This window comes from Sturnira hondurensis, unplaced genomic scaffold, assembly GCF_014824575.4.
Source record: "Sturnira hondurensis isolate 20B ecotype Veracruz unplaced genomic scaffold, ASM1482457v3 Scaffold0007036, whole genome shotgun sequence".
In the NCBI taxonomy this organism is placed as follows: Eukaryota; Metazoa; Chordata; class Mammalia; order Chiroptera; family Phyllostomidae; genus Sturnira; species Sturnira hondurensis.
The window spans coordinates 1031114-1058197 of NW_028079667.1; the positions used below are offsets into that span (position 1 = coordinate 1031114).

The window sequence follows — 27084 nt, forward strand, 5'->3', positions numbered from 1 at the left end:
AGTTGTAGGGGTTCAGTGTGCTTTCAGTCCACCATTTACTTCTATTCGAGTGGACTATCCACAAGAACCATTAGCCAGTTGAAGACTAAACACAGAACTTCAGTAAGTTGTGCTGAAGAATACAACTTCGTGCTGAGGCTGAAGTGGGCCTCGTCTCTTCCTGCTCACCCAAATCTAGAACTTGGTTATCACTTGCTTGAACCACACCTGTAGCAGAGTTCAGTCCTGTCTAACCAGCTACATGAATGAACAAGACCACAGACCTGCCTTCCACATGCAGTAAGTCACCAGTGGGGTCAAAACTTGGGAGGTCTACTGGACTCTTTTGGGGGGGTGTTTATCTTGTGAAATTAGGAAACTAACATCAGAACACAAAAAATGCAACGTTAGAGGAGTGACCATGGTGTGTGTGAGTAGTGATTTGTTCTTCAGGGAATGTGGCTCAGTGAATAACAATTCTCACCAGTTAGACCAACAACCCTCCCTGCAGTAGGAGGGGGTGCCGCGGGACAGACACCTTCCACAGCCGGCTATGTGCATGAGGGAAATGGAAGTGCTTTTTTTTCTGGTCCAAGGAGAAAAAGAAACTTATCTCCTAGCATTGTTGGAATCGTAACAATGAGTAGCAAAGTATGGTGACAGAGGATAGTATATAGAGTAGTGTAATAAGTTTGCATGCTGGCAGAAAGTGGCAGCAGACTTCTAGCAGCTATCTTGGAAATAAAACAATGTTTTAAACTCCTAGTGTCCTACACAACTGTCACCTAGTCTGCAACTGGACAGAAATTCTTTCAGTGGGATCTCAGAGGACGGCCTCTGGGTATGCAGTGCCACACACTTCTTACGATCCCCGCAATAAACACCACAGTGGCAAGATTCATGCCAAAGCATCACACAGAAATGCAACATTAAAGCATTTCCAAAAGGGACCAACACGATGCAGCCCAGGTATGGAATCTGTAGTAAAAAAAATTGTTTCAAATTATCTGTTTGTGAAAGACTATTTCACATTACTATGTTTAATTCAGGTTTTCTAGTGTTTTTAGATATTAGTGATATATTAGGAAGTTCTCCATCTTAGATGGTATCTGAGGGTTTTGGGGTTTTTGTGTTTTTTTGCCAAGTCAAATAAACACTGATTGTTTTTCTTAGGAGGGGAAAATTAGACTTTAAAACCAGGAAAGACTAAAATTCTTGAATTGTGACAGGCATGAAAAGTCATTCTCCCAGAGCCAAATAAAGCACCAGACAGAATTTTATAAAAGTAATTACACTCAAGAATTTATTTGTTTTCATCTTCTTTAGAAATAAAAAGGTTTAAAAAACAAAAGTTGGCAAAATGATAAAATGTAATTTTCTTATATCCTAATTGCTTAGGTGTGTTCTGTAACTTCCAAATAAGTAAAATAATATAAAAATATAATCTCAAATCTTTATAGAATGAAAAGAAAACCACATTAATCATTAAATACTCTTGGATTTTTACTCCTCCCACAGATGAATTCACAAATATAAAAACCAACGTACATTCATATTCCAAAGTACAAATCTCCAACAGCCAAGTAGTAGTACATTTTATGTGCAAAGTAGATATTGCATATTTACTTGCTATGGAAAGCAGAGTACAGGCTCAATGGAGAATAATCATTAAACACTGATTATTTTTCAGAAAAATGCTTTTCAAAAATGTACCATAGTACACTGTTGGTAATTATATACTTCTCAAAGTAAATAACAGCTTTTATATATAAATCTTTCAAGGCTGTCTTTGAAGAGCTGTGAAGTGACATTAAAATCTGAAGAACAATAATTTGTCAGTAATCTTCTCAAAAACCAAGCCAGGAAAGGATTTTCTTTTTTTCTCCAGGTGGTCAGTTTCATTCTTACCGAAGGTTCCATGTGGCAAGAAGATACATTTCACAAACCCTGAACACAAGTTTACGATCTGTCAACTAAAGACACCACCTCTGATGTGGATGGTTTCATTCAATCCATGTTCTACCAATTTTATATCTTCTAAGTCATCTTTTATGATGCTAATCAAATGGCTGAGGCCTTCCTGTTGTTGTTTCAAATGCTAGAAGGAATTAAAAAAACATATTAATATGTTACTCTATAACTGCAGGCATACCCCCCCGCCCCCGGAAAGAGGGCTTTTTTCACTATTTTACTAGCAATGCAGCACAGCAGATGCCCTAAATACAGTGGGCATGCACAGTTACCTTTTGCTAATACTTTTAAAATATATACAGTAAAAAGCAATAAAATCAAATGAACACTATCTTCAACAGAAATTTTCCAGAAGATGCAGATGTTTTTTACAGTCTTTTTATCAACAACCTTTGATAACCAAAAGGTATATTAAAATAATGCAACAAGGTACTCAAATATAGATGACTAGCAAAATAACCATTCTGAAGACTGAAAATTTTCATGTTTTGGGGTACAAAGTATATAGTGATGATAATGGTGATAACTACAATTGCTATCATTTTGGGGGGGTACCAAATTACTTTATTTGAAGGAATGGTACAAGTGGACATGAGTGGGTGACTTGGTACAAGTTATAGAAAAGGTAAAGGCAACACCAACATTCACATACTGCTTTGGTGACCAGGAAGTCCCCCGTGGCTGTGGGAAGCCAGCCTAAGGCTTAGGTCTCTCCACTGTCTCCCAAAATGTGCTTGTCAAAAAGACACTCTGCCATGCAAGTTTCGGGGGCTGCCAACCTGCCCACGTTGGTTATGTGATCACCTAATTCTTTGATGGATTTCACCTGGTCATCTAAGTAGTGAGTCTCAATGAAGTCTCACAAATAAGGGTCATTTTTTTCAGTGGCCAGTTTGTGCAAGTCCAGTATTGATTGGCTCACGTTTTTTCCAAGTGCAATGCACACTCTATTGCATTCAGCCCACTCTTCCAGTCATTGTGCTCTGGTGTCTTGATGTCCTAGAGATACCAAGGTTCAGCCACCTCACTGGTTCTGCAGCTTCATCAGTTTCTCAGCATGTTCCCTCTCCTCCTAAGATTGGTGAAGAAAATACTTGGGGAAGTTCTTCAAAGCCACATTATCGTGGTCAAAGCAGTTAGACAAGGACAGATGTAGGAAGCATAGAGTTCCAGGTTGATCTGGTGTTTGATGGCAGCCTCTGAGTCCTCGTGGTAGTTGTGGCGCACCTGTGAGGTGGATGTGACCATCATGACAGGCGGTGGAGGGCAGATGGCTTCACGGCACTGGAGCAGTAGCAGGGACCTTGGGGGGAGGGCACTGTGAGGAGGTGGCAGAAGGCTAGATCTGAGTGGCTGGCTGGGACGGGGTCCAGCACCAGGTTCCATTCAAGCGCTGTTGAAGCTGGAAACCATGGAGTCTCAGGGAAGACTGTCCAATTGCTAACATTGGTAAGTGTCGTCCTCAGGTGTTAAGGCAATCTGAAAGGCTTCATAGGTTTTAACTCATTTGAAATTGTTTTGAAGAGCTTTTTGGGGAACCATTATTATCTCTTCTCCACATACAACCTGAGGTGCAGGTAATAACCTGCTCAAGGCCATAAACTAGGTGATTAGCCATGATCCAATCCCAAAACAATACACTGCTTTTCATCATTTTAGGTAGGTGTTTGTATTACTCCCCACTTTACTGAAGTCACACACTCTTTAATATACAGGGTTCAGCACAAATAATGCCCCCTTTTAATTACAAAAGCATGTAATTTTGTAGCACAACAATATCATACTCAAACACAACATATGGCATTTTAGGTGAAATGCTCAAATTAATTACATCCGTATCATTACCCAATCAACCACACTCAAGCAGACACTACTCCTGCTGGACCCTGTAGTTCTTTATTCCAATATGCTGGAATCTTTCTCAGTTAATTTTATTGCAGATATTTACCATGGAATATAATTGATTGTATGTATAGCTTCCAAGAACCTAGGAGCCAAACTATGCAATAAACCCATGCAATTTTAATTACATAAAATGGAAATATCCATTCTAAAGCACATGATAAAATCAGAACTATTGATGACATTTAAAAGCATCTAAAACCCTCAGGGTCATGCTAACAATCTTACCTAATACATTTTATGGAATTTACTATATTTTCTTTAGACCCAGTCAATGGTTGGACAGGTTTCATTAAACCAATCTGTATTCACACTAATGAAAATAAGCGAGAGAAGTACTTCTCACTTTGTTCACACAATGTGAGCCTTAGGACAAGTAGCTGGAGGTTCTTGGCCACCCCAACCTTTACCCAGGACCTCCAAGGGCTGAGGGGATCAATATTTATAATTTACATGTGGCATGCAGGTTGGGAAGATATGATATAGAGCAGTTACTTCTTAGACTTTAATGTGCATACAAATCACTCCGTGACCTTGATAAAACTAAGTCATTCTGGAGTAAGGACAAATTCTGTTTTTCTAATGACCTTCGAGGTGCTGTTGCCACCTATACATTGAGTAACCGGGTCTCAGGGAAAACTCTGGTGCTTCTATTACCTCTTTATTCATTTGGGGGGGGATGGGAGAAAGAACAATTTACCTAATTTTTATTATGGTAAAATATATGTAACAAAAATGCCCACTGTAAAAACCATTTTATATATACAGTTCAGTAGCATTTACATTCATGGTATGAAAAAATCATTACTGTCTACGTATCGAATGTTTTCATTTTTCCAAACTGAAATTCTGTACCTATAAAACACCCAACCACATTCTACTCTCTATGAATTGAACTACTCTAGGTACCTCATAGAGGCAGAAACAAAACATATTTATCCTTTTAAACTGGCTATTTCACTTGGCATAATGTCTTCAAGGTTCATCCATGTTAACAGTGTGTCAGAATGTCCTTCCTTTTTAAAGGCTGACTATCCCACTGTGACTTACATACTGCACTTTACCGACCTATTCATCCATCTGTGGACACCTGGATTGCTTCCACCTTCTGGCTATAGAGAATGCTGCTGCTATGAATAGGGGTGTGCAAATATTTTCAGTTCCTGGTTTCAATTCTTTTAGGTATATACCCAGAAGTTGAATTGCTGCATCGCATGGGAATTTCTGGTTTAATTATTTTAAAGATTTTATTTATTTATTTTTAAACAGAGGGGAAGGGAGAAAGAAAGGGAGAGAAACATCAATGTGTGGTTCCCTCTTGCACTGAGCACTGGAGAATTTAGCCCACAACCCAGGCATGTGCCCTGACTGGGAATAAACCAATGACCCTTTGGTTCGCAGTCCAGTGCTCAATCTGCTAAGCCACACTAGGCAGGACACCTTGTTTAATTTTTAAAGGAACTCTTTTCCACATTGACTGCATCATTTTACACTTCCTCCAGCAATGCACAAGTGTTCCACTTTCTTCACACCCTTGTCAGCACTTACTATTTTCTGGGATCTTTTTTTTTTTTAAACAATAGCCATCCCAATGGATTGTGAAGTCATGTGTTCACCTTTTTAAAAAGTGCCCTCTAGTGCAACACCTACCTGCTTAATTTCTCGTAACAGATCTGCATCTATGTAGTATCTTTCCTCAGACTTGACTGCTCCAAAATGATTCTGCATCCTAATTTGGGACATCAGTTCATTAAGTCGGCCCTAAAAATAAGACTGAGTCAAATTACAACTGCTAACAGCAGCCACTTCAAAAAGAGACTGTCTCCTTTTAAAAAGACATTTACTACTCTGTGAAAGGTGTCTAATTCACATCATGATTAAGAGTCTACTTTAGAAAGGAAGTTTTTATCAAAGAGAAGAAATACTTTAAAAGTGTACAAAATTCCTCTTCTTGGAGACCAAGTGACATTTTTCTGCAGACCCACCTGAAACAAATGATACATTTATGGTCGTTTTAAGTGCTTACCTTAAACTGAGTAGGCGCGTTTAGTTCACACTGAATTGTATCTAGCTGAACTCGCAACTGCTCTTCATCAGCTTGGATGGCATACCCACTCTTCCTCTGAATTTCCTGTTTGATTAGAACCTACACAAAGAATACCCACCAATAATCAGAGAATCACCTCTTTTCAGTTAGGCAAGTAATTTTATTACAATCAGCTGTTGAAAGAAATCAAATGAATGGTACACTCACAATACACTGGGAATCTTAGTTAAGATGTGAATTATGTTTGTCTATTTTTATTAGGCAAGTTACATTAGTATGCTGATATTTTCAGTGGCCATAATTTTTCATGATTAACCAATAATCTAGTCAATTCCCCCACTAAGGGGCATATATTTTGTTCCTAGTTTTGACACTACCAACGATGCTGTACTAAACATTTTTGTGCATATGAGGTCTGTCTAGAAAAAGTTCAGCCATTGTTAATACAATGAGAATAGTTTGCAAGGTATCGATGTAACCTGGTAGCCAAGGAGAGGAGACTGGAATGCCCATGTGTGAACAATGATGACTTCACTGTACTAGTCAATTGGGGGAGTAGACACTGGTGAGTGAGCATGTATACTGTGCAGCCATCGATTTCAGAATGACTGAATGAGTACAGCAATGAATCTGCATCAAATTTTGCATTAAGCTTGAACATTCCTCTGTGGAAACTACTCAGAAGGCTGCAGCTATGGGCGACCAGTGATTGGCAACTTCATCACGACAACATGCCCACTAATGCATCGCATCTGTGCAGTTTTTTGGCAAAACATCAAATCACCCAAGTGACTCAGTCCTGCTACAGCTCAGATTGGGCACCCTGCAACTTCTGGCTTTTCCCAAAATTAAAATCACCTTTGAAAGGGAAGCGATTTCAGATCATCAATGACATTCAGAAAAATATAATGGGCCAGGTGACGGCAATTGGGAGAACTGTGTGAGGTCCCAAGGTGCTTACTTTGAAGGGGACTGAGGTGTCACTGTCCTACATACAATGTTTCTTGCACCTTCTTCAATAAATGTCTCTATTTTTCATACTATACGGCTGGATACCTTCTGGACAGACCTTGTACTTTTTTATTTACTGATACAGATCCCAAGAATGAGATCGCTGGGTTTAAAAGTATGTGTTTTCAGTCTAACAAAAGCTGCTTGATTACTTTCTCAAAAGATCCTAAAAATTTAAATCCACAAGCCACATGAGCATGCTTTCCCCACATGTCTGTCACCAGTCGGCTGTAGTGGGTACATTTTTCCCAACCTGATGAGTGTAAAGGGGGCTCACATTTTTTCCTTAACCTTCATTTCCACATTATGAACTGCCTTTACACATTCTTCACCTATACTGCAATTGTTACTTTTGTCACATTATAGGAGGTCTTTGTATAATATAAATATTTACACTACAGCTAAAATCTGTGCTGTTTCCAAACTCAAATTTGGTTCGCCCTCTCCCTCCCCTGAAAATCTATCACTTGCTCATTGACAAATGGCTCCTTTCTGGTATCTTTTGCTATACAAAATTTTGTAATTCTCATATAGTCAACTTTGTTTTATCTTTTCTGGCTCTCTGACCAAAAGTCTCTCCAAATTCCTAGCCTTATAAATTTCTTAGAGTTAAGTCTTCAATCTACCTTATTTTTGTGTAATGGTGTGATACAGTGGTCCAATTTTTTTCCAGATGGACAGCCTGCTACTCCATTATTTATTAAAGAAACCCACCATGCCCTTTGCTGGTGAGGCTCAGTGTATTGAGCCTTGGCCAACGAACCAAAGGGTCACCAGTGTGAAGCCAGCCAGAGCACGTACCTGGGTTGCGGCCAGATTCTGGCTGGGGTGTGCGGGAGGCAACCAGTCAATGTTTCTCTTCCTGTTTCTCCCTCCCCCCACCTCTAAAAGTAAAATAAAATCTTCATCGATCCATTCATCCATCCACTGAACTAAACTCCCACTAGTGTCACATTTTACTGTCTTCCTATTGGCAGACATTAATTCAGATTTTATACTTTCCTCACGGCTTTATTCCTAAGTATTTTATAGTTTTTTCATCCTAGTGAAGAGTGTTTTCCTGTTTCCATTAATATTATTTAAAAAACACCAATTTTGTACATTTATCTTGTATACGATTCTAGATATTCTATCATTTACTCTAGATATACAATCATGTCATCAGCATAAATTTGCTCTCTTTTCCAATGTTTGTATTAGTTACTTAATTACTCTTTTCATTATATTAATGAAAACATCCAAGAAAACACTAATAATACTGGGTATCAATGTTCAGTTTCTGAATGTGATTTAATGCTTTGTTTCTTAGAATATTTACTGCTCACTTTTGATAAGTATTACATATTTTTCCTTTAATGTTTTGATATAAATTATAGACTTCCTGTTATATAACCAATCCTGCATTTCTGAAGCAATCCTAACTTAGCTACAGTATGTTCCTTTAGAATATGATAAATAGCTGAATTCTTTTTGCTTATATTTCACTCAGAACTTCTGCATTTTGGGGGGGTCAGATTTATTGAGGTACAATACATAGAACAAATTCTCCCTTTTTAAGTGTGCGGTTCTGTGAATTTTGACAGCACGTTGCGTCGCCACAGCAAAGATACAAAAGGAACTCCCCTCACCCCAGACAGTCCCCTTCTGCCCTGACAGCCACTGCTCCACCTGCACCTCCTGCCATCAGCAACTGCTGACCTGCTGTCTGTCTCTAGCTGTGCCTTTAGCTCAATGTCACTGTGAATGGAATCACACCACTGTAGCCTTTACGTTTAGCTTCTTTCACTCAGCATAATTTGCATCTCTAGAGAACTCTCTGTTTATAGGTTTTTATTATGGAGCACTAAAAGCAGATATAACAAGATGCAGTTGGTTTGGAAAACCCTTTGGCAGTTCTTCAAAAAGTTAAAGGGAAAGTTACTGTATGATCAATTACAATCCTACGTTTATGTGCCCACAAGAAATGAAAGCCTATGTCCATGCAAACGCCTGTACACAAGTTGTTAAAAGTAACATTATTTACAATAGGCACAAAGTGGAAACAACCACAATGTTCATCAGTTGACAAACACATACGTAAAATGTGGTACAATCATACAATGGAATATTATTTATCAATAAAAAAAGAACAAAGCCCTCTTATATGTATAACACAGATAAACCTTGAAAACATGCTATGTAAAAGAAACCAATCACAACCTCCCCCACTGCTGTCCCCCACATATTATATGATTCCATTTACATGACGTGGCCTGAAGAGGCAAATCCACAGACAAAGGGCTGGGGTGGGGTGGGGGTGGGGTGGGGTGTGTGTGTGTGTGTTAGGGGGTTGGGTTTGGCTTGGAATGGGGAGTGACTGCGAATGAGTGTGGGGTTTCTTATTAGGGCTATGAAAATATTCTAAAATTGTGGTGATGGTTACACAAGACTGTGAATATACAAAAAAACACTGAGTTATATACTTTAAATGGATTCATTGTATAGTATGTAAATTATATCTCAATAAAGCTGTTTAAGAAAATGGAGAAGCTGTCTATATTTTTCCTTTTGTCTAGAATAATTAAAATAACTTTGGAATTCCCTCTTTAGGGGCTAGACAAAAATCTGCAATGAAAACTATCAGGCCCTGGTGTATTTTCCCAATTAATAATTTTCTCAACTGCTTCTTTGGTGTTTGTCTATTTAAGATGTTTACCAATCTGTAGATTAATTTTGGTAATTTCAATTTTGCTGAAACTCATCTGTTTTCCTCTGTTGTCCAAATTTGTTGCCCTGAATTTAACACAATATTATTGCTCTGTATATCTGTGATAGCTTCTCCTTTCTCACTAATTGTTTTCCCTTCTTCAGACTCATGAGATAATTTTTTTCATTCTTCATACTCATGAAGTGTTTAGCCATTTTTAATGGTCTTTTCAAATAAATAGGCTTTCAGTTTATTCTTTTATGATTAATTTTTTTCTTTCACTCACTTTACATATTTATTTCTCAGTGGTTTCTTTTGGCTTAAGATGAGTACTAAGTTCCTTATTTTTTGTATTTGTATTTCAAAAATGAAGACTTTTTAAGGCTATAAGTTTTCCTCTGGGTACAGCTTTTGCTGTATCCCACTGATTCATGTTTCTGTTTTCACAATAGTTCATAATTTCAGTTTTTGTTGGTATTGTTTCATTTTGTCTTGTTAATCTGGACATTCTATTCTTTCTTCCATCCATTAATGGTTACACTCCCTTTTCTAGCACTCAAAATAAAAAATATTTTTCTATTTTTATGAAAACCAAGTACTAAGGCTCTCATGCATGCTTATAGCAAGCATGATTTACTTATAGCAAGATGATTTACTTCTTGACTGATTTCCCCACTGTCTCTAATAAGATGAATTTTAGTATATTTTTGACTTCTTTTACCCAATTTTGTAAGACAGTTCCTTGAACTTCCAGGTATTACTGAGAAAATTTGCTACTTTCAGTTTCGGTCTATTATTATGATTACCTTCTAGTCTGTTTTTTTCTATTGCAAAAAAATCCATACTTAGCACTTCTGTCACATATCTGGTCTTACAAATGTTGAAAAAAATATCCAGATTGCTACCTGTAAGGTTCTGTGGGAAAGGTCCATGAGTTTCCTCTTGTATTGTGCAATTTTGGCCATAGTTGTAGTTTGATTCTTCTGTAANCTTTACCCAATTTTGTAAGACAGTTCCTTGAACTTCCAGGTATTACTAAGAAAATTTGCTCCTTTCAGTTTCGGTCTATTATTATGATTACCTTCTAGTCTGTTTTTTTCTATTGCAAAAAAATCCATACTTAGCACTTCTGTCACATATCTGGTCTTACAAATGTTGAAAAAAATATCCAGATTGCTACCTGTAAGGTTCTGTGGGAAAGGTCCATGAGTTTCCTCTTGTATTGTGCAATTTTGGCCATAGTTGTAGTTTGATTCTTCTGTAATTCACCAATATCTTCGGATATAATCTGTTTAAAATTTTTTTAAGGTAAGTCAAGTACAGACATCACAACTATTTATCAGGTTCACCTATATATAAAGTCTAATTTGTAAGCTAACCCTGAGCTTCATCTCTCAAAACACAAACTCTTTCTGTTTAAATCTATCTTTCTATTTCTTCTCCTTTGAACACCTGAAACTTAAAAAGTACCATTTGCCCTGTCTAGTGCGGCTCAGTTGGCTGGATATTGTCTGTAAACCAAAAGGTCATGGGTTTGATTCCCCATCAGAGCATACACCTAGGTTGTGGGTTTGATCCCTGGTCAGGGTGAAAGACAACCAATCTGTCTCTCTCACATTAATGTTTCTCTCCCACTCTCTCTCCCTCCCTTCCCCTCTCTCTAAAATCAATAAGCATGTCCTTAGGTGAGAATTAAAAATAATAATAAAATTTAAAAAATAAAATAAATAAAAAGTACCATTCAAAAATTTCTTTAGAGCTCCAGGAAATTTATTGATGAGGCAAAGTACGTAGAAAACAAAACATATTCTTCAGAAATAATTAAGGAATTTGGTTATAAATCATATAACCAAATACATTTTTATGCCTCGGTATATCTGATTTGCTATTTGCTTAGTTAAAATTCCACACCTCTGCCTGATGAAGTATTAACTTTACAAACTGAGTTAAAATCCTATTTCCTTAAGCTCCCCAATCAGAATTAATCCCATAATTGCTTCTATCATAATTCTATGTCATTGACTTACATTGAGACATTAAAAGGATTTAGTAGATGGTGCAAGATCTATTTTAGCATGTTCACCTGCATGTCACCTTTTAAGGAAACTTTTCAATGTTAGGCCATGCTGAAGGGATAAAATTAGGTGGTCATATTTTGTATTATGTAACCTATGCACTCTCCCCAACCCAGTTAAAAAAGTTATGAAGGCTTCTGACACGAGAGTATAGCATCCTTCTATACCAGCAATAACTAAGAAGAAACAGAAACATTACCATTCCCAGTATTTATTGACAAACACCAAAACAATCTAGGAATTAACCAAAGAAAGAACACATGGGATTTTTAAAGGGAATGTTTTAAAACTGTTTCATAAACTAGAAGTCCTAGCCATAGCAATCAGACAAGAATAAAAAATAAAAGGCATCCATATTGGAAAGGAAGAATAAAATTGTATTTGCAGATGACATGATACTGTACACAGAGAACCCCAAAGATTCCACCAAGATACTAGTAGAACTGATACATGAATTCAGCAAAGTAGGATACAAAATTAATATCCAGAAATCAGTTGCATTTTTATATGCCAATAATGAACTAACAGAAAGGGAAATTAAGAAAACAACCCCATTCATAATTGCTTCCAAAAGAATAAAATACCTAGCAATAAACCTAATCAAGAATGTAAAAGACCTGTACTCAGAAAATTGTAAGACACTGAAAGGAAGAAAATGAAGAAACAAGTAAGTGGAAGCACATACCTTGTTCATAGGAAGAATGAACATCATTAAAATATCTATACTACTTAAAGCAATCTATGGAGTCAATGCAATTCCTATCAAGAGTCCAATGATGTATTTCACAGGACTAAAACAAACATTTCAAAAATTTATATGGAACCACAAAAAGCTCTGCATAACAGCAATCTTGAAAAGAACACAGTTGGAGGAATCACACTACCTAATATCAAACTATACTATAAGGCCACAGTAATCAAAAACAGCTTGATTCTGGCATAAAAACAGACACATAGATCAATGGAACAGCACAGAGAGCCCAGAAATAAACCCACACCTTTACAGTCAATATCCAACAAAGGAAGCAGTCACATACTGGGCTAAAGATACTCAATAAATGGTGTCCGGAAAAGTGGACAGATACATGCAGAAAAATGAAACTAGACCACCTTCTTACATCACACACAAGAATAAATTCAAAATGGATCGAAGACTTAAATGTTAGACCCAAAATCCTAAAAATCCTAGAAGAAAACACAGGCAGCAAAATCTCAAACACTGCTCATAGCAATTTTTTAATCAGATATATCTTCCCAGGCATGGGGGAAAAAGGAAAAATAAACAAAAGGGACTACATCAAACTAAAGTATTTGCACAGCAAAGGAAACCATCAACAAAAAGACAACCCACTGAATGGTAGAACACATTCACCAATTACACATCTGATAGGGGGATAATTTCTAAAATTTATAAAGAACACAATATTACTCAAAACATACAAATTAAAAAATGGGTGAGTGGGAAAATTCAGACAACTATACTTGAACAACAATTTTTTAAAAAATGGGCAGAGAGCCCTGGCTCGTGTAGCTCAATGGAGTGAGTGTGGGCCTGCGAACCAAAAAATGGGCAGAGGGCCTGAATAGACACTTCTCCAAAGAGGACATACAGATGGCCAAAAGACATATGAAAAGGTGTTCCACATCACTAATTACCAGAGAAGTGCGAATTAAAACAATGAGATATCACATCACACTTGTCAGGGAGGCCATCATCAATAAATCAACGAACAAGTGCTGGCAAGGATGTGGACAAAAGGGAACCCTTGTGTGCTGGCGGTGGGAACACAGATTGGTGCAGTCACTGTGGAAAACAGCATGGAGGTTCCTCAAATCAAAAATTGAACTGGCTTATGACCCAGTGATTCCACTTCTGGGTATATATATTTAGAAACTGACAACACCAGTTAGAAAATACATATGTAACCCTATGTTCACTGTAGTGCTGTTCACAACAGCTGAAAAATGGAAACAACCCAAGTGCCCATCAATAGACAAGTGGATAAAAAAGTAGTGGTACATATATATAATAGAATATTGCTCAGCCATAATAAAAAATGAAATCACCATTTGTGACAGCTTGGATGGACCCAGAAGGCATTATAAGTGGAACAAGTTAGACAAAGACAAATACCATGTGAGTGACTTATATATGGAATCTAAAGAGCAAAATAAATGAACAAAAAAAAACCCCCCACATACAAACAAATTCATACAGAGATTGGACTGATGGTTCCCAGAGAGTAGGGGGTTTGGGGACTGGGTGAAAAAGGTGAAAGAATTAACAAGTACAACTTGTAATCACAAAATAGTCACAGGGAAGTAAAGTACAACATAGGGAATATAGTCAATAATACTGTATTAACTGTGTATGGTGCAAGGTGGGTACTGACTAAAAGTAACACAAAATAATACTGAATGTAAAATGTAATTGGAAAAGACAGAACAGTATGTTGCATTACACTGGAAGCAGCCTCGTGTCTGATGCTTACCACATCATTTGCTGACCACATCTTTTTCTCCTGTGCTTGATTTAATCTCATGTCCCTCTTGGCACAGTAACTACTATATAGGCTTGTAGCCTAGATGCAATAGGCTACACTAGACAAATGCAGACTAGGTGTATAGCAGGCTATACTATACTACCTACATCTGTGTAAGTACACTCTATGACATTTGCACAAAGTTGAAATTGCCTACAGACACATTTCTCAGTGGCACATGGCTAGGTAGGTTGAAAGTAAAAGGAAAGCAAAAGATATACCATACAAAGCTAGAGTGGCCTTATGTTAATATCAGAGAAAGGAGACTTCAGAGCAAAGAAAATTACCAGAGACAAAGAGGGACATTATATAATAATTAAAGGTAAATATGCCAAGTGAATGTGACAATCCTAAATACATATGTACCTAACAACAGACCTTCAAAATACATGAATCAAAAACTGATAAAATGAAAAGGAGAAAAAGACAAATCAACAATTACAGCTAGAAACTTCAACTCTCCTATCATGACAGAGCTACTAAACAAAAAATCAACAAGAATACAGAAGAACTGAATTGCCTACCAACTGAATTTCACTCATGTTAATAGAAACCACCACCCAAGAACAGCAGAATACACACCTTTTTCAAAGGCATGTGGGTTAAAAACCTTAACAAAGTTAAAAGAATTGAAATCATACAAAGTTCTCTGACTGAAACAGAACTAGACTAGAAACCCACAACAGAGTAACAGGAAAATTTCCAAACACTCTAAAATGAAAATACTTCTAAATAATCCATTAGTCAAAAAACCCAACAATCAAATAGAACTCTCAGGGAAAATTAGTAAACAGTTTGATGGGATCACAATGAGAGTACAACATTATCAAAATTTGTGGGACACAGATAAAGCAGTGCTTAGAAGGAAATTAATAGCATAAAATGCTTATATTAGAAAAGACAAAAGGCCTCAAAGTAATAACCTGTTGCTACCTTAAGAAACTTAAAAAGAAAAATAAACCAAAAGCAAAGAGAATAAAGGAAATGGTTAAGGGCAGAAATTAATAAAATTTTAAACAAAACTAAAGAAATCAATGAAAACATAAGATGACAAAAGGTCCAGAAATAATGTCACCTGCAAAACCATGCAGGAATTTCCAGACAGTAAAGGGAATAGTAATGGGAAGGATGAGTGACTACGATGTTCAATTATCTGTAGAGCTGTCACAGGAAGCACAGTGGTTACCTACAAAGAAACACCAGAGCAAATGCCTGCAAAGCACAACAAGGCAGATGCGGGATCGATGTAAGAAAGGGAACTTGTATCAACTAGAGTTAGCTGACAGTGTAATGAACGGGCTGCTTCATAAACAGTAAGCTTTTCATTACTCAAACAGAAGCCAAATGATTGACCTCAGCAGGAATTCATTGTAAGAATTTGGAGGTGACCTTTAAGAACCTTTAGATATTTGATTACAAAAGTCTACTTTATAATATATTACCTAGATTTATGCATTCAGTTATTTCAATCTGCTTGATTAACCTACAATTATAACAATATAATCATAATCATAGCCTTCATTTTTATTACAAGGTCCCATAACTTTTATTTATTAAACAAATAACATACATTCTCTGGCTGGAATTGGAAATGAAAGTCTAATTTGATAAGCCAACATTTTTAAATTCATCAATGAAATACAACAAATCAGATTTACATGATTTTGGAGACTCTACATTAAAGGAAGCTGTATAATACTATTAATTGTTAATTTGCAGCACACACTATATTGTTCCCTCTAGGACAAAAGAGTAACTAACACACATGGTAAAAAGAAATGTCTGTGGTCCCTTTTACTTCTCCCAGGGCCAGAGAAGGAAAGTTAAGTGCTTACATCTAATCTGGTCTGATGCTGCTTAGTCATCTGATCTTGAACCTTCAGTCTTCGAAGAAGTTCTTTGAAACCCACCATTGGTACAGGAATTAACCTGAAGAAATTCAAGTGGTCAATTTTCAGACCTTACATCTAATATAACAAAATATAAGAAGTTAGTAAAGTTTTTATAATAACATTCATATAACTTTGCATTAAATTTGTAGAGTTTAATGGTAGACCTATGACTATGAAATCAACGTCTTACCATGAAGACTTTATTCAACCTCCCTATTTTACAAATGAGGAAATATACTTTAGTAAAAAAGTTGCATTATTAAATGCAAATATGATTAGGATACTAGTAGTCAGATTTCAATGTTTTCACATTATGCTGCCTTACATTAGTCAACATTTTTAAAAAAGCAATAGAAATAAAAATGAACTCACCTAAAATGTAAGAATTATAATGAATAGCTTGCATTTGTTTGCTTTCCTAGTAGCAAATATAAGTTCTCACATGCAAACAAGATAAAGATACACTCACTTTTCCGGATCAGGGTTATCCACTTTGGCTTGTTCCCAGATAATAGGATCAACACCTATCACAAAGAAGAAATATTTTTTCTAAACCGATTATTTTCCAGTTTTTTATCTGTATGAAGGGCATTCCCAAAGTAAGACACAAAACCCATAAGCTGTAATGAAAAAATGACTTAAATACGACCAACACACACACACACAAAATTTTGTAAGATAAAGCTAAAAAAAGAGGTGTAAATAGATAAGAAATTAATATAACCTATAACCTTTGAAATACAGAAAGAGCTCCTATAAATTGGAAAAGAAGACAAAAAACACAATTGAAAGAAAACAGGGAAAGGACATCAGAAAATCTTTCATGATGAGAACATATTCAGGTTTTACTTGAAGACTCAGTTAAAACAAGAGCTAAACTAGAAAAATAAAAAAATACATTGAGTAAACTACCTTTGGATAAATGGATTATAGACTATTTTTCTTTAGTTTGTCATTTCCCAAACATAGTAACATATTAGCTATGTAGTAATAATAAATTCCTAGTAACATATTAGCTATGTAGTAATAATAAATCAACTAGATGAATTAAAAAAAATAAAAACTGTGTCCCAAATAAGCAGACATGTGATAAGCTGACCCAAGTTTTATTAACATGAATAAACACCTCCAGGTCTTTCATTTCCTCAACTCCATGAGTACAGAAACATACCAGCAGGAGGATTCTGTAAAAGCTGTTTGATCTGTGCAGGAGAAAGTTCTGTCCTAGTCATGGAGAGGGTTACACCAAGTTGCTGCAGCTGTGTTTTTATATTGGTTTGTTCAAAATGGGCATACAGTGTGGTGGCTGGAACTCTTCTTGAAGTACCATTTGGAGAACGCTCAATAACATAAATGACAACTTCTGTCCTAGGGAAAAAATAACCAACTTATAAAATATGGAGAATATAACTTAGTGTCACAATTATCAACACAGCACATGATTTTAAAAGCACATTAGCTGAACTAAAAAAAAAGCCTAGTTTAGAAGGAAATTAAAAATTTTTCCTTTAATCTTAAAAAATATACTTAATGTCCTGTTCACTTAAAAATCAACTTAAGTGATAAAGTTAAAGAGATAAGTTATTTGTAAAAGGCTTGCTTATCTACAAAGTTCTAAGTAAATGTCATTTATTATTTTTTTCTAGATTTGAGAAGTACTTTGGAAATTCTCTTGAAGCTTATGGGTTGCTTTACTATGAGTTAAGACTAAGAAGTAAAATCTGCTTTCAGTTGCATCCTAAAGTAAATGTTTTGCCACCGAGTATGAAAATTATAGACAAGGAAAGTTAGTCAATCATATTTACCCATGAATAAACATGAGTAGTAATCAGTTAAAACTTTCTTTCACAGACAGACACAGGATAACAGCTATGGGTGGAGGGTGGGGTAGTGAGAAGGTGGAGGGACCAAGCAAAAGGGGGAAAAGGGGGGTTGTTATAAGGGGGCTAAATGGTAATGAAAAAAATACAATAAAAAGTTTTTTTAAAACAAAGTTGCTGTGAACATTATACAGGTTTTTGTATGAATGTAAATTTTCACATCTCTGGAATAAACAACTAAAAGTGCAACCCCCCCAAAAAAACCTTTCCATTACTGTTTTTGTGGCCCTTGATATGCACACAGCCATGACTAATATCTCCTCCTATTTCTAAGAGAAAAATTAGCATCTAATAAGTTATAAAATCCAAGACTAAAAAAAAAAAGCTTTTAAACGTTTCTACATAAATACTGAAAAATCACTAGCTAACAAATAATTATTCTGCTCTGGAATTTAATTAAGCCTTTAGCAACAAAAGCACTTGATCACTCTCAGGCCCAAGGCACACAGAAATAGACAGTATGGTTATCGTATACTTACTGATCATCTGGCAATGTTTTAATACCCTCTACATTTACTGTAAGGGTCTGGTTTCCTCCCAAAACTTTATGCAACGATTCCACCAATTGCTGTTGCTGGCTTCGAATATCTGTTTCTTTTTTGTTGAAAACTAACACCACTAGCCCATCTTCATCTTTATTATTGGGCATACAACTGTAACCTACCGCCTGTGGGATGACAAAATAAATGACATCAATAATATATACAGATCTTAAAGCAAGTATTTAATATTAACAGCTTCATATCTGCTAAAATGGGGGAAACAGCTTCATATCTCGTAATAAGGAAAATTAGTTTTACCTCCTGGGAGGTTACACAATTAATTATAAAGAGAAAGTCTTTTACCCCAGAATAACATAAAGAGTAAAATTAAAAATTCCTCAACTGAGTAACTAAGTAGCTTTGGCCTCTGAAAAACTTTGATACCCGCAGCTGCTGGGAGCTTCTGCACACCACTGAACCACTCCCCCTGTCAGAGAGTGAATGCGAAAGTCACAGGCCAAAATGCAAGTTATTCTACTATGCATTAGACTCACGGAATCCAAAGTCTGAGATATGACAAATTATCCTTCTACAAGATAATTACTATAGAAGGAACATATAGGATAATTCATCTACAGGATAAAAAGAATTACTCTTTTACACAGAAGCCTTTTTTTTCTTTTGTCACCACTTAAAATTCAAGTCTGTAAAAAGAATTTAAATTTATTCTAGATTAGTTCATTATGCATTTTATTGTATGTATGTTTATCAACTTTAAAAAAAAGGAAAATATTGTTATATTCAACCTATGTCTACTGTATATGTCTTAGTCACTAAAATAAGGTTTTAAATTTTCAAAAACACATTAAAAAAATCCTTCGTTTTGTTAAGAGTGGTAAGATAAAAAGACGTTCTTTAACAAGATCGACTGGTAACTTTTGTTGTTTAACCATGTTCAAGGGGCTGATTCTAGGCTTTGAGCTCCAAACACAGGCTTATGTACACATTGATTAGGTTTAAGAGACTGACATAGGCCAACAAAACTCAAAAGAGGCTGAAGCAAACTGGATAGCAATGCATTAATTTGTTATAAAAACACACCACAAGTTGACCTAAATACTCTCATGGGCTGAGGAACAGAATCTGAGAAGTCAACTTCAAACAAGACGGTTGTTTGGTAGCCAAGGAATCAGATAAAAAAAAATGGACTGCATTGTTTTAACAGCTTTGGCACTGAGCTATAATAGCAACAGTAGGAATCTACGTGCCAAGCAGAACAGACATTCCCACATGCTGGTTAGGGTGTACTTTCCTGGACAGTGTTAGACAAATACCACTAAATTCTAGTTTTAAGTCTCCCATTAATCCTGGATGCCAAGCAGCTCTTTCCCCTTTTGTTAACATTTTCCCCTCAGTTATAAATTACATTCTAGTCACACCTTCTTTCAGTCATATTCTGGTCACTTTTAATCACACATATGTATGATCACTTCAATCTTACAATTTTTCTATTTTTAAAACAAAAGCATATTGTATCATGTTCAAGGAATACTGAATAACCAAGCAATTCTTTTCTCGGTATTGCTTTAATCCAAATATCATATTCTCTCTCATACACACTCTTCAAGTGAAGATCAAAAGCAGTACAAATACCTTAAATCGGCAAAAGGGATTTTCTTGTGTGAATTCCACTGGTGGGATATTATTGTTGAAATAGCCTTTTCCTGTTCCCCAAAAGGCCTGCAGTTGATTCCATTTCGCTAAAATAGCATCTCTCTCGTCTCCTAACAGCGTTGGAGCAGAAAGAGCACTCGCAGTGTTTATGAGTTGGTTGGACTGGGCAGGAGCTTGTGTAGGCTGACTGAAGAGACCACCTAATGCTAAAAATATAGCCCAAATTGGTATTAAAAAAATCAACTCAGATCCTAGGTATGGTAGGCAGAACAGTGATTCCCCCAGAAAAAGATGTCCGTATCTTTTAAATCCTCAGAACCTGTAAATGTTAAATTACACAGCAGAAGGGACTACTGTGGGGATGATCCTGGATTATCACAGGGGACTCAACATAATCATGAGGGTCATTAAAAGGGAAGTCAGCATCAAAGTGAAATTTGAAGATGGAGGAAGGAGCTACAAGCCAAGAATCCCAGGGACTCTAGGAGCTGGACAAGGCAAAGGAACAGACGCTCCTCGAGAAACTCCAGAAGTCACACAGCCCTGCTGACGCACTGATTTCAACCCTGTGAAGCCCGTTTCTGGATTTCAGATCTACAGAACTGTAAGATAATATAATTTTCATTGTTTTAAACCACTAAATTTGTGACACTTCATTTTGTCAACAAGAAATGAATATATAGGACAATCCTTATAAACTTGCTTTCCTAATGATATCCTCTCAGTACAATTAACTCCATTATCAGAACTCAAATTAGGATCCATGCTATGAGCCACACCGAAAAAATGAAAAAGCACAAGGATATGAAAAAGTAAATTTCATGAAGCTGCAAAATTATCTTTTAAACAACCTTTATTGCTATTATATTTATATAATAAATACAAATTGGATACATAAGTAATAATAATTATTATATGAATGTTTATCAGTATTAGCTTAATAAATGCTTTTCCTTCTCTTATTTCAAAGAAATATGTAGTGAAAAGAACAAATGGACTAACCATAAGGATTCTAGGATAAAGCTTTAGATGGCTTTGTAACTTTGGGCAAGTTCCTTAACCTCTCTATGCTACAATTTCTCCAACAGAAGGAAGGGTTAAGTTGTTATATCAGATCAATATTTCCTAAGTGCAAGACAAGTAAGTATGCCTGGTATATGATATTGCTGTCAAACAACAGCTGAGTTACTAAATGAACCACCCACATAACAAGCACCAGCATGCCTCTCATGTTTCATGACACCTGCCCATCTCACTTTTCAACAAAAGGCTGAACAAATCTAAGGCTCAGAGCTTTAGGCAAAAACATCTGGCTAAAATTTATTAACACTATTATATTTTCTTTGTATTGTATACCTTTTTAATATGGATTTTAGAGAAAGGAATGGAGAGAGAAACATTAACTGGTTGTCTCCAATATGTGCCCTGACTGGGGATCGAACCTGAAACCTTTGGGTGTATGGGATGATGCTCCAACAAACTAAGCTATCCGGCTAGGGCTCTTTGTACTTAGTTTTGATTGTCTTTACTTCAAAGCAAGTGATACTGGTTTTCCAAGTATAGCAAGAAATACAGGAGACAAAGGAATATGTTAATATGCACAGGCATGCAATTAGTCAAGCCTTGACTAAAACATTCTATTGGACAAATAAGCTGATTTCTTCATCAACTTGAATAAAAAAGAAAGAGTGCTAAGAGAGGAACTTAGAGATTTAAGACAAATAAAGCAATACTATTTTCACTCTTAGTGACAAAATTATAAAAGGAAGTGATTAGGAGGGCAATGTGGAGGGCTTCTGAAGTGGATGGCCAGAGTCTACCTCCTGACTAGGAAGTGATCATAGGGATGTTCACCTTTACACATAATTCATCAAGCTGTACTTTTGTGTAGTTTTCCTTTTTTTAGCAATAACAACATAAAATTTAAGTGGAATGGTACTAATCCTGATCATGTCAATCAGTCTTCTCCCCAACTGTTGTCATCATATACATGAAAAGTAGCCTTTGGAATCCTGTGGAATTTAATATTTATAATTCTTTTTAAAAAGTTATCCAGCCCTGGATGAGTAGCTCAGTTGATTAGAGCATTGTCCCGATACACCAAGGTTGTGGGTTCAATCCCTAGTCGAGGCATATACAAAAAGCAACCAATGAATGCATAAATAAGTGGAACAACAATCAATGTTTCTCTTTCTAAAATCAATTTTAAAAATGAATAAAAATTGAAAATAAATTATTGTTATCCACTACAGTGTTTTGAACAGTGCACTCAATAATGTTACTATACTGTTATAATTTTATATTAGAAGTAAAATGAAAACCTCACACTTACTGGTTTGTTGTTGCTGCTGCTGCTGCGTATTAAATCCTCCAAATCCCAGTCCAGTTCCCAAACCAGTACCTAAACCAGTACTAGTTCCAGTTGTGCCAAAACCAGTACCAAATCCAAAACCTTTGTTCTGAGTACCACCGAAGAGTCCTTTAAATGAAGAATTGAAATCGCATAAGTAAAAAAAAAAATCTGACTTCTACTGCTGACCCCATTTACTGCTACAAATGACTTAGACTGTCCTCTTACCAGTAGTGCCTGTGTTAGTTGGCGCAGAAAAGCTGAACGCAGAACCTGCTGTTGTAGATGTTGTCCCAAATCCTCCGAACCCACCTAATCATAAGCAGATAAATAAAATATAAAGAATCTTTTGTATACATAAGGTGATTTCTTCTCCAAATTATTTTATAATTGCTACATATCAAAATATACTGATCTAATTTTCATTTCTCTACTTTCAACATCATTATTTTTTCCCATAAATTACTTTATTGTTGTTCAATTTCAACATTATTTTTTTAAAAACTACTCTATTGTACTAATCAAGAAGTACATGTTACAAGAAATAAGTGATTAAGTATTTAAACTAGAATACCACAATGCAATATATACCCTTCAACTAAAGAAGTGATTAACAGTTACAGCTGAGAAAACATGTTAAGCCTATTGCCATTATATTTAACAAACTCTAAAATGGCTACATATGTACTTTTAGAGTAGGCACTGCAAATCCAAATGCCTATAAGATTTAGGCTGCTAACACTGACTGGTGGAATTGCTGGATGTGAACAGTTCTTTTAAATGGCAGCAGTTCCTAAATTCCAGCAGACCACTGCTGTAGGAGAATGGTAGTTTAGAAGTGTTATATATTCTCATTTTTCCCAAAAGAAATAGGTCTAGACTTTCTTCATAAAATACAGAAATTTAAACCTAAAATCAACTGTTTTTTTCCCCCAACTAATTCACATGTGCCAAAAGATCATAATGGTACAGTGTGTTGTTAGTGTGCACCCTTGGCTTTGGCCAATTAATTTATATTCTACTTTAGCTTATATTCCAACTTAGTCTCCACTGAGACTAGGCAACTTTTCAAAGAAAACATACCAGTACACTGACCTCTGTACAACAAGAACGTGCTTCTTCAAGAAGGCGTAAGGGGAGAAAACCCAAATGGAAGGCAGTGGCTGGGGAAGTAGACAGAGCTTTCAAAGGCCACTATGGGATATCTATCACAGTTTGGCAACTCTGACATGTACAAATTCCACTTTTGGGTAAGTCTAGAGACAAAATTACTCTCAACTATATCTAACTTGACATATGAATAAAATGATATATTAGCCAATCTAAAATTATTTTATGTTTCTTCCTTATTTTCAGTCTTTCCCTGATTGCCAACGTGGCACCAAAAAGACTTTTTTGTTTGAACCATTAGTGCTCTCTGAGCTCTGCCACAGGTTTCCTGGGAGTCGAACTTTTAATTTCATATATTTCTGGTATAAGAGACAGAGATTCTTCAACATTGTAACATTCTTCTTATAAAAATATAAGAAGAAAAAACCCAATCCTCTGATATTCATACACAAGTCTGACACAGAAAATCACTCAGGAACAGACTGCGTATTGCGTGCAGTCACCAGCACTGCACTCTCTTGTATGTCTTAGCGCAGCACCGCAAACACTTTTTGATAAAAATCACCTAAGTACTGAATACTGTTCTTAATCATTTTCATTTCTTCTCACTTTCACAGCAAAACTATTAGATATATTCTGAACTAGCTACATGATAAAAACATCAGTCAGGATCTTATCATGTGCCTTAATACCAAAAGTGTTTATTATTAATAGTGCATCTGCAAGGACACAAAATTAAAAAGTAGACAAAAATTTCTATCGGTCCTTTGCTGAAGACAAAGTTAATGAACACTTGTATATAAAAGTAGTTAAAACAAGTTATATTATCACAACTTGAAACTTAACAGTGGTAACTCCAAATGAACACAAAATCAAGCAAATACCAACAGATTTATTTACTGTTGGTGAATTACAACTGAATGGCTTTATCTGGAAACATAGATTTGAAAATGTTTGTTTTACCCAGTGCCAATTTTAAGCAAACAGGGAAAAGTAAACATACCAAATGACAATAATTATGATTTCTTTAAACATATCTTAATGATAATGGATTATTTTATCTTTGGAATTTTCAAGTATTCTTTAAAATGTTTTCAATCAGATGCCAAAGTGGTACTCGCATTATAGTAACAAATGACTGCACAAAATACTAGACTTCTCAAGTAGGTTTTAGGGAGTAAGTAAGTTCTAGGGAATAAAATTTACCAAATGCATATAATTGGCATGGGCATAAGTGGTATAATGTAAGAAAATATGGACAATAAATTCATATACGAGCAGCTGAGGAACAAGACTTTTCTATAAGGTCATGGTATGTAAAGTATACGTAGACCTATTTTAAATTGAAACATATACACACATATCATAGTTTGTGTTTCACAAGTTTTCCAATGAACTTCAAACAATCCACCTAAAGAGTAAAATCTTCATAATTATAGTTTTGAATACAAAGATGTCTAGCCCATCTTTCAGAAGTCAATGCTGACAATAAACTGCACTCTGATCATTTTGTAAATTTTCCAGAAGAATTGGGGGTTCTTTCTATAATTACTGTACATATCCTATAGAAATGTATACTAATCTGCTGAGTTGAGAAAAAAATGCATTATTATACGGGTTAAAAAACAAGACAGGTTACTGCTGTTCGTATAAGACTTGTTCTCTCTTGGAAAACACAAGGACAATCAAATGAAATTCCAATGAAAGATGCAGAAAAAATGAAAAAACAAAAGTGACTGCAGGAGTCCAAGAATCCCAGGAAAATGGGCCTGACTGCTGAGTTTTTACTTTGGAAAAGATATCTAATAATTTGGAAGATATATTCTACTCAACAATAATAATCCATTCCAAATTCTTACCACCTGAAAGTTATATTCTGTTCAACTCAATACAAACTTAAAAAAAGAACATTATAACTTCCAAGACTTCCCAAAACTAAATCTTTTATGGTAGTCAAAACTTGATAAAATGTTATTGATATGACATTAAAAGATAAATTTCCTTTCCTTATTAGACAAGTCGCTGTTCTTACCCAAACTCTGGGAATCACAAAATATTCTTGGACTCCAGCTCCCAACATTCGTAACACATACGACCCGCAGTATCTACCTGCACTTGCCAGACTGTTACCAAAATTGAACGGAGTCGCCGAGGTAGTAGGAACACCGAAATTCCCAATATTAAAGTTCACTGCAGGATTAGCAGTTAATCCGAAACCCCCAAAATTAAACCCACTGGCGGTGGAGTTGGCAGTCTCAAGCCCACCAAATCCTGATAGGCATGTAGGCAAAAAATAAAAATAAAAAATAAAAGGGGAAAGGGGGAAGAAGAAAAGAAAGCAAGATAGGATTAGAAGAGTATACAGGAAGTTTCGCAGAAGTGAACAAAAGATAAACCTTGACTTTGCTCCAAACCAGTTAAGAAAACGGAGGTGGGGACAGGAGGAAGGAGCTAGGAGCGTGAAGTTCCCTGGGGGAATCCCTCGGGGGCTGGGAATGGAGGAACCGCAGGGCAGAGCCGGAGTCCCCCAGCCTTATCCTGTCCAGGGCCAGCAGCGGGGTCCACGAGAGCGTTCCCGCCACTACTGGAAGCTTAGGTGCGGAGGGGAGGGCGGGTCTCGGGAAGGGAAGACAGGTAGCTGCCTCTGGTCTCTCTTACTCCCCCGCGGCGGGAAGCGAACCCTAGGAGGTCAAGGCCTGGAGGGGACCCGAGAACTAGGAGTGATATCCGGAATGGGCCCCGAGTCTCCTCGCGGCCCCATCAGGAGCCGCCTGGGCCCGTTCTGCTGCTGCCCGCCCTTTTCCGAAGCCCTAAAGTCTCCGCGCCGGCAGGGAACCTCAGGAACCCCAAGCAGAAGACTCTGGACCGAGGCGGACCAGAGACCTCCCCTCGTCCCCAAGAGAAGGTCCGGAAGGATCACTCACCCGCAGGGGCTGCAGTGGCTGCAGCGGTGCCCGAGGTGCCCGAGGGAGCCCCAAAGTTGAAGGCCATGTCGCGGGAGCAAGGGACGGAGAAACTGCTCCCGCGACAGTCGGTGCACTCTGCTTTTTGATCCGACGGAAAACTCCCCAGATGGTGCAGTTCCGCCTCTTTTCTGGCCCAGCCTGAACGCCGGAAAGACACGGAGGGGGGAGGAGGGAGAGCGTGCGCTCGCGGTCCGACTAGTTCCGGGGTCTTCGTGGCTTCCTGGGGCGTAGAGCGTCACCACGGAGGTGAAATGCTGGAAATCTAAAGGAGTTACAGCTTGAGGGCCCTTAAAAACTACTTTAGGGAGGTCCCTTGGGAAAGATGTGCAGATAAGTCTGTGTAATGAAGACCGGATAAGAACCAAATTCTTATTCTCCATTGCTAAAACTGGAAATTCAGGAAGAAGTGGTCATGGGAGTAAAATTTTTGAAAAGGGGGGGCAGAAGTGGTGCCTCTGGAAACGATATCTCTGTATGTTTTTTAATATAACAAGCCTTGTAGAATGACTTGATTTT

The 27084-nt window shown here is 36.7% G+C and overlaps 1 protein-coding gene and 1 pseudogene across 3 annotated transcripts; both read right to left on the bottom strand.

The window, feature by feature from the left end:
- Nucleotides 1–1366: 1366 nt before the first annotated feature.
- On the bottom strand, nt 1367–26697 carry NUP54 (nucleoporin 54). Of its 3 annotated transcripts, none has more exons than XM_037050979.1 (13): nt 26527–26697; nt 25712–25873; nt 22721–22804; nt 22475–22621; nt 20122–20348; nt 18466–18653; nt 17278–17474; nt 16576–16630; nt 16050–16143; nt 10777–10884; nt 5879–5998; nt 5503–5613; nt 1367–2077 (listed from the first exon to the last, which is right to left on the bottom strand). In XM_037050979.1, the coding sequence occupies exons 1-13, from the start codon at nt 26591–26593 to the stop codon at nt 1949–1951; spliced, it is 1689 nt and encodes a 562-aa protein (XP_036906874.1). In that variant the 5' UTR covers nt 26594–26697; the 3' UTR covers nt 1367–1948. The 3 variants fall into 3 exon arrangements, with proteins under 3 accessions (XP_036906874.1, XP_036906872.1, XP_036906871.1); XM_037050977.1 differs by lacking the exon at nt 25712–25873 and adding an exon at nt 10502–10552 and having other exon boundaries at nt 10828–10884; nt 26527–26693; XM_037050976.1 differs by lacking the exon at nt 25712–25873 and having other exon boundaries at nt 26527–26692.
- On the bottom strand, nt 2085–5092 carry LOC118990380 (ferritin heavy chain-like; annotated as a pseudogene).
- Nucleotides 26698–27084: the final 387 nt, after the last annotated feature.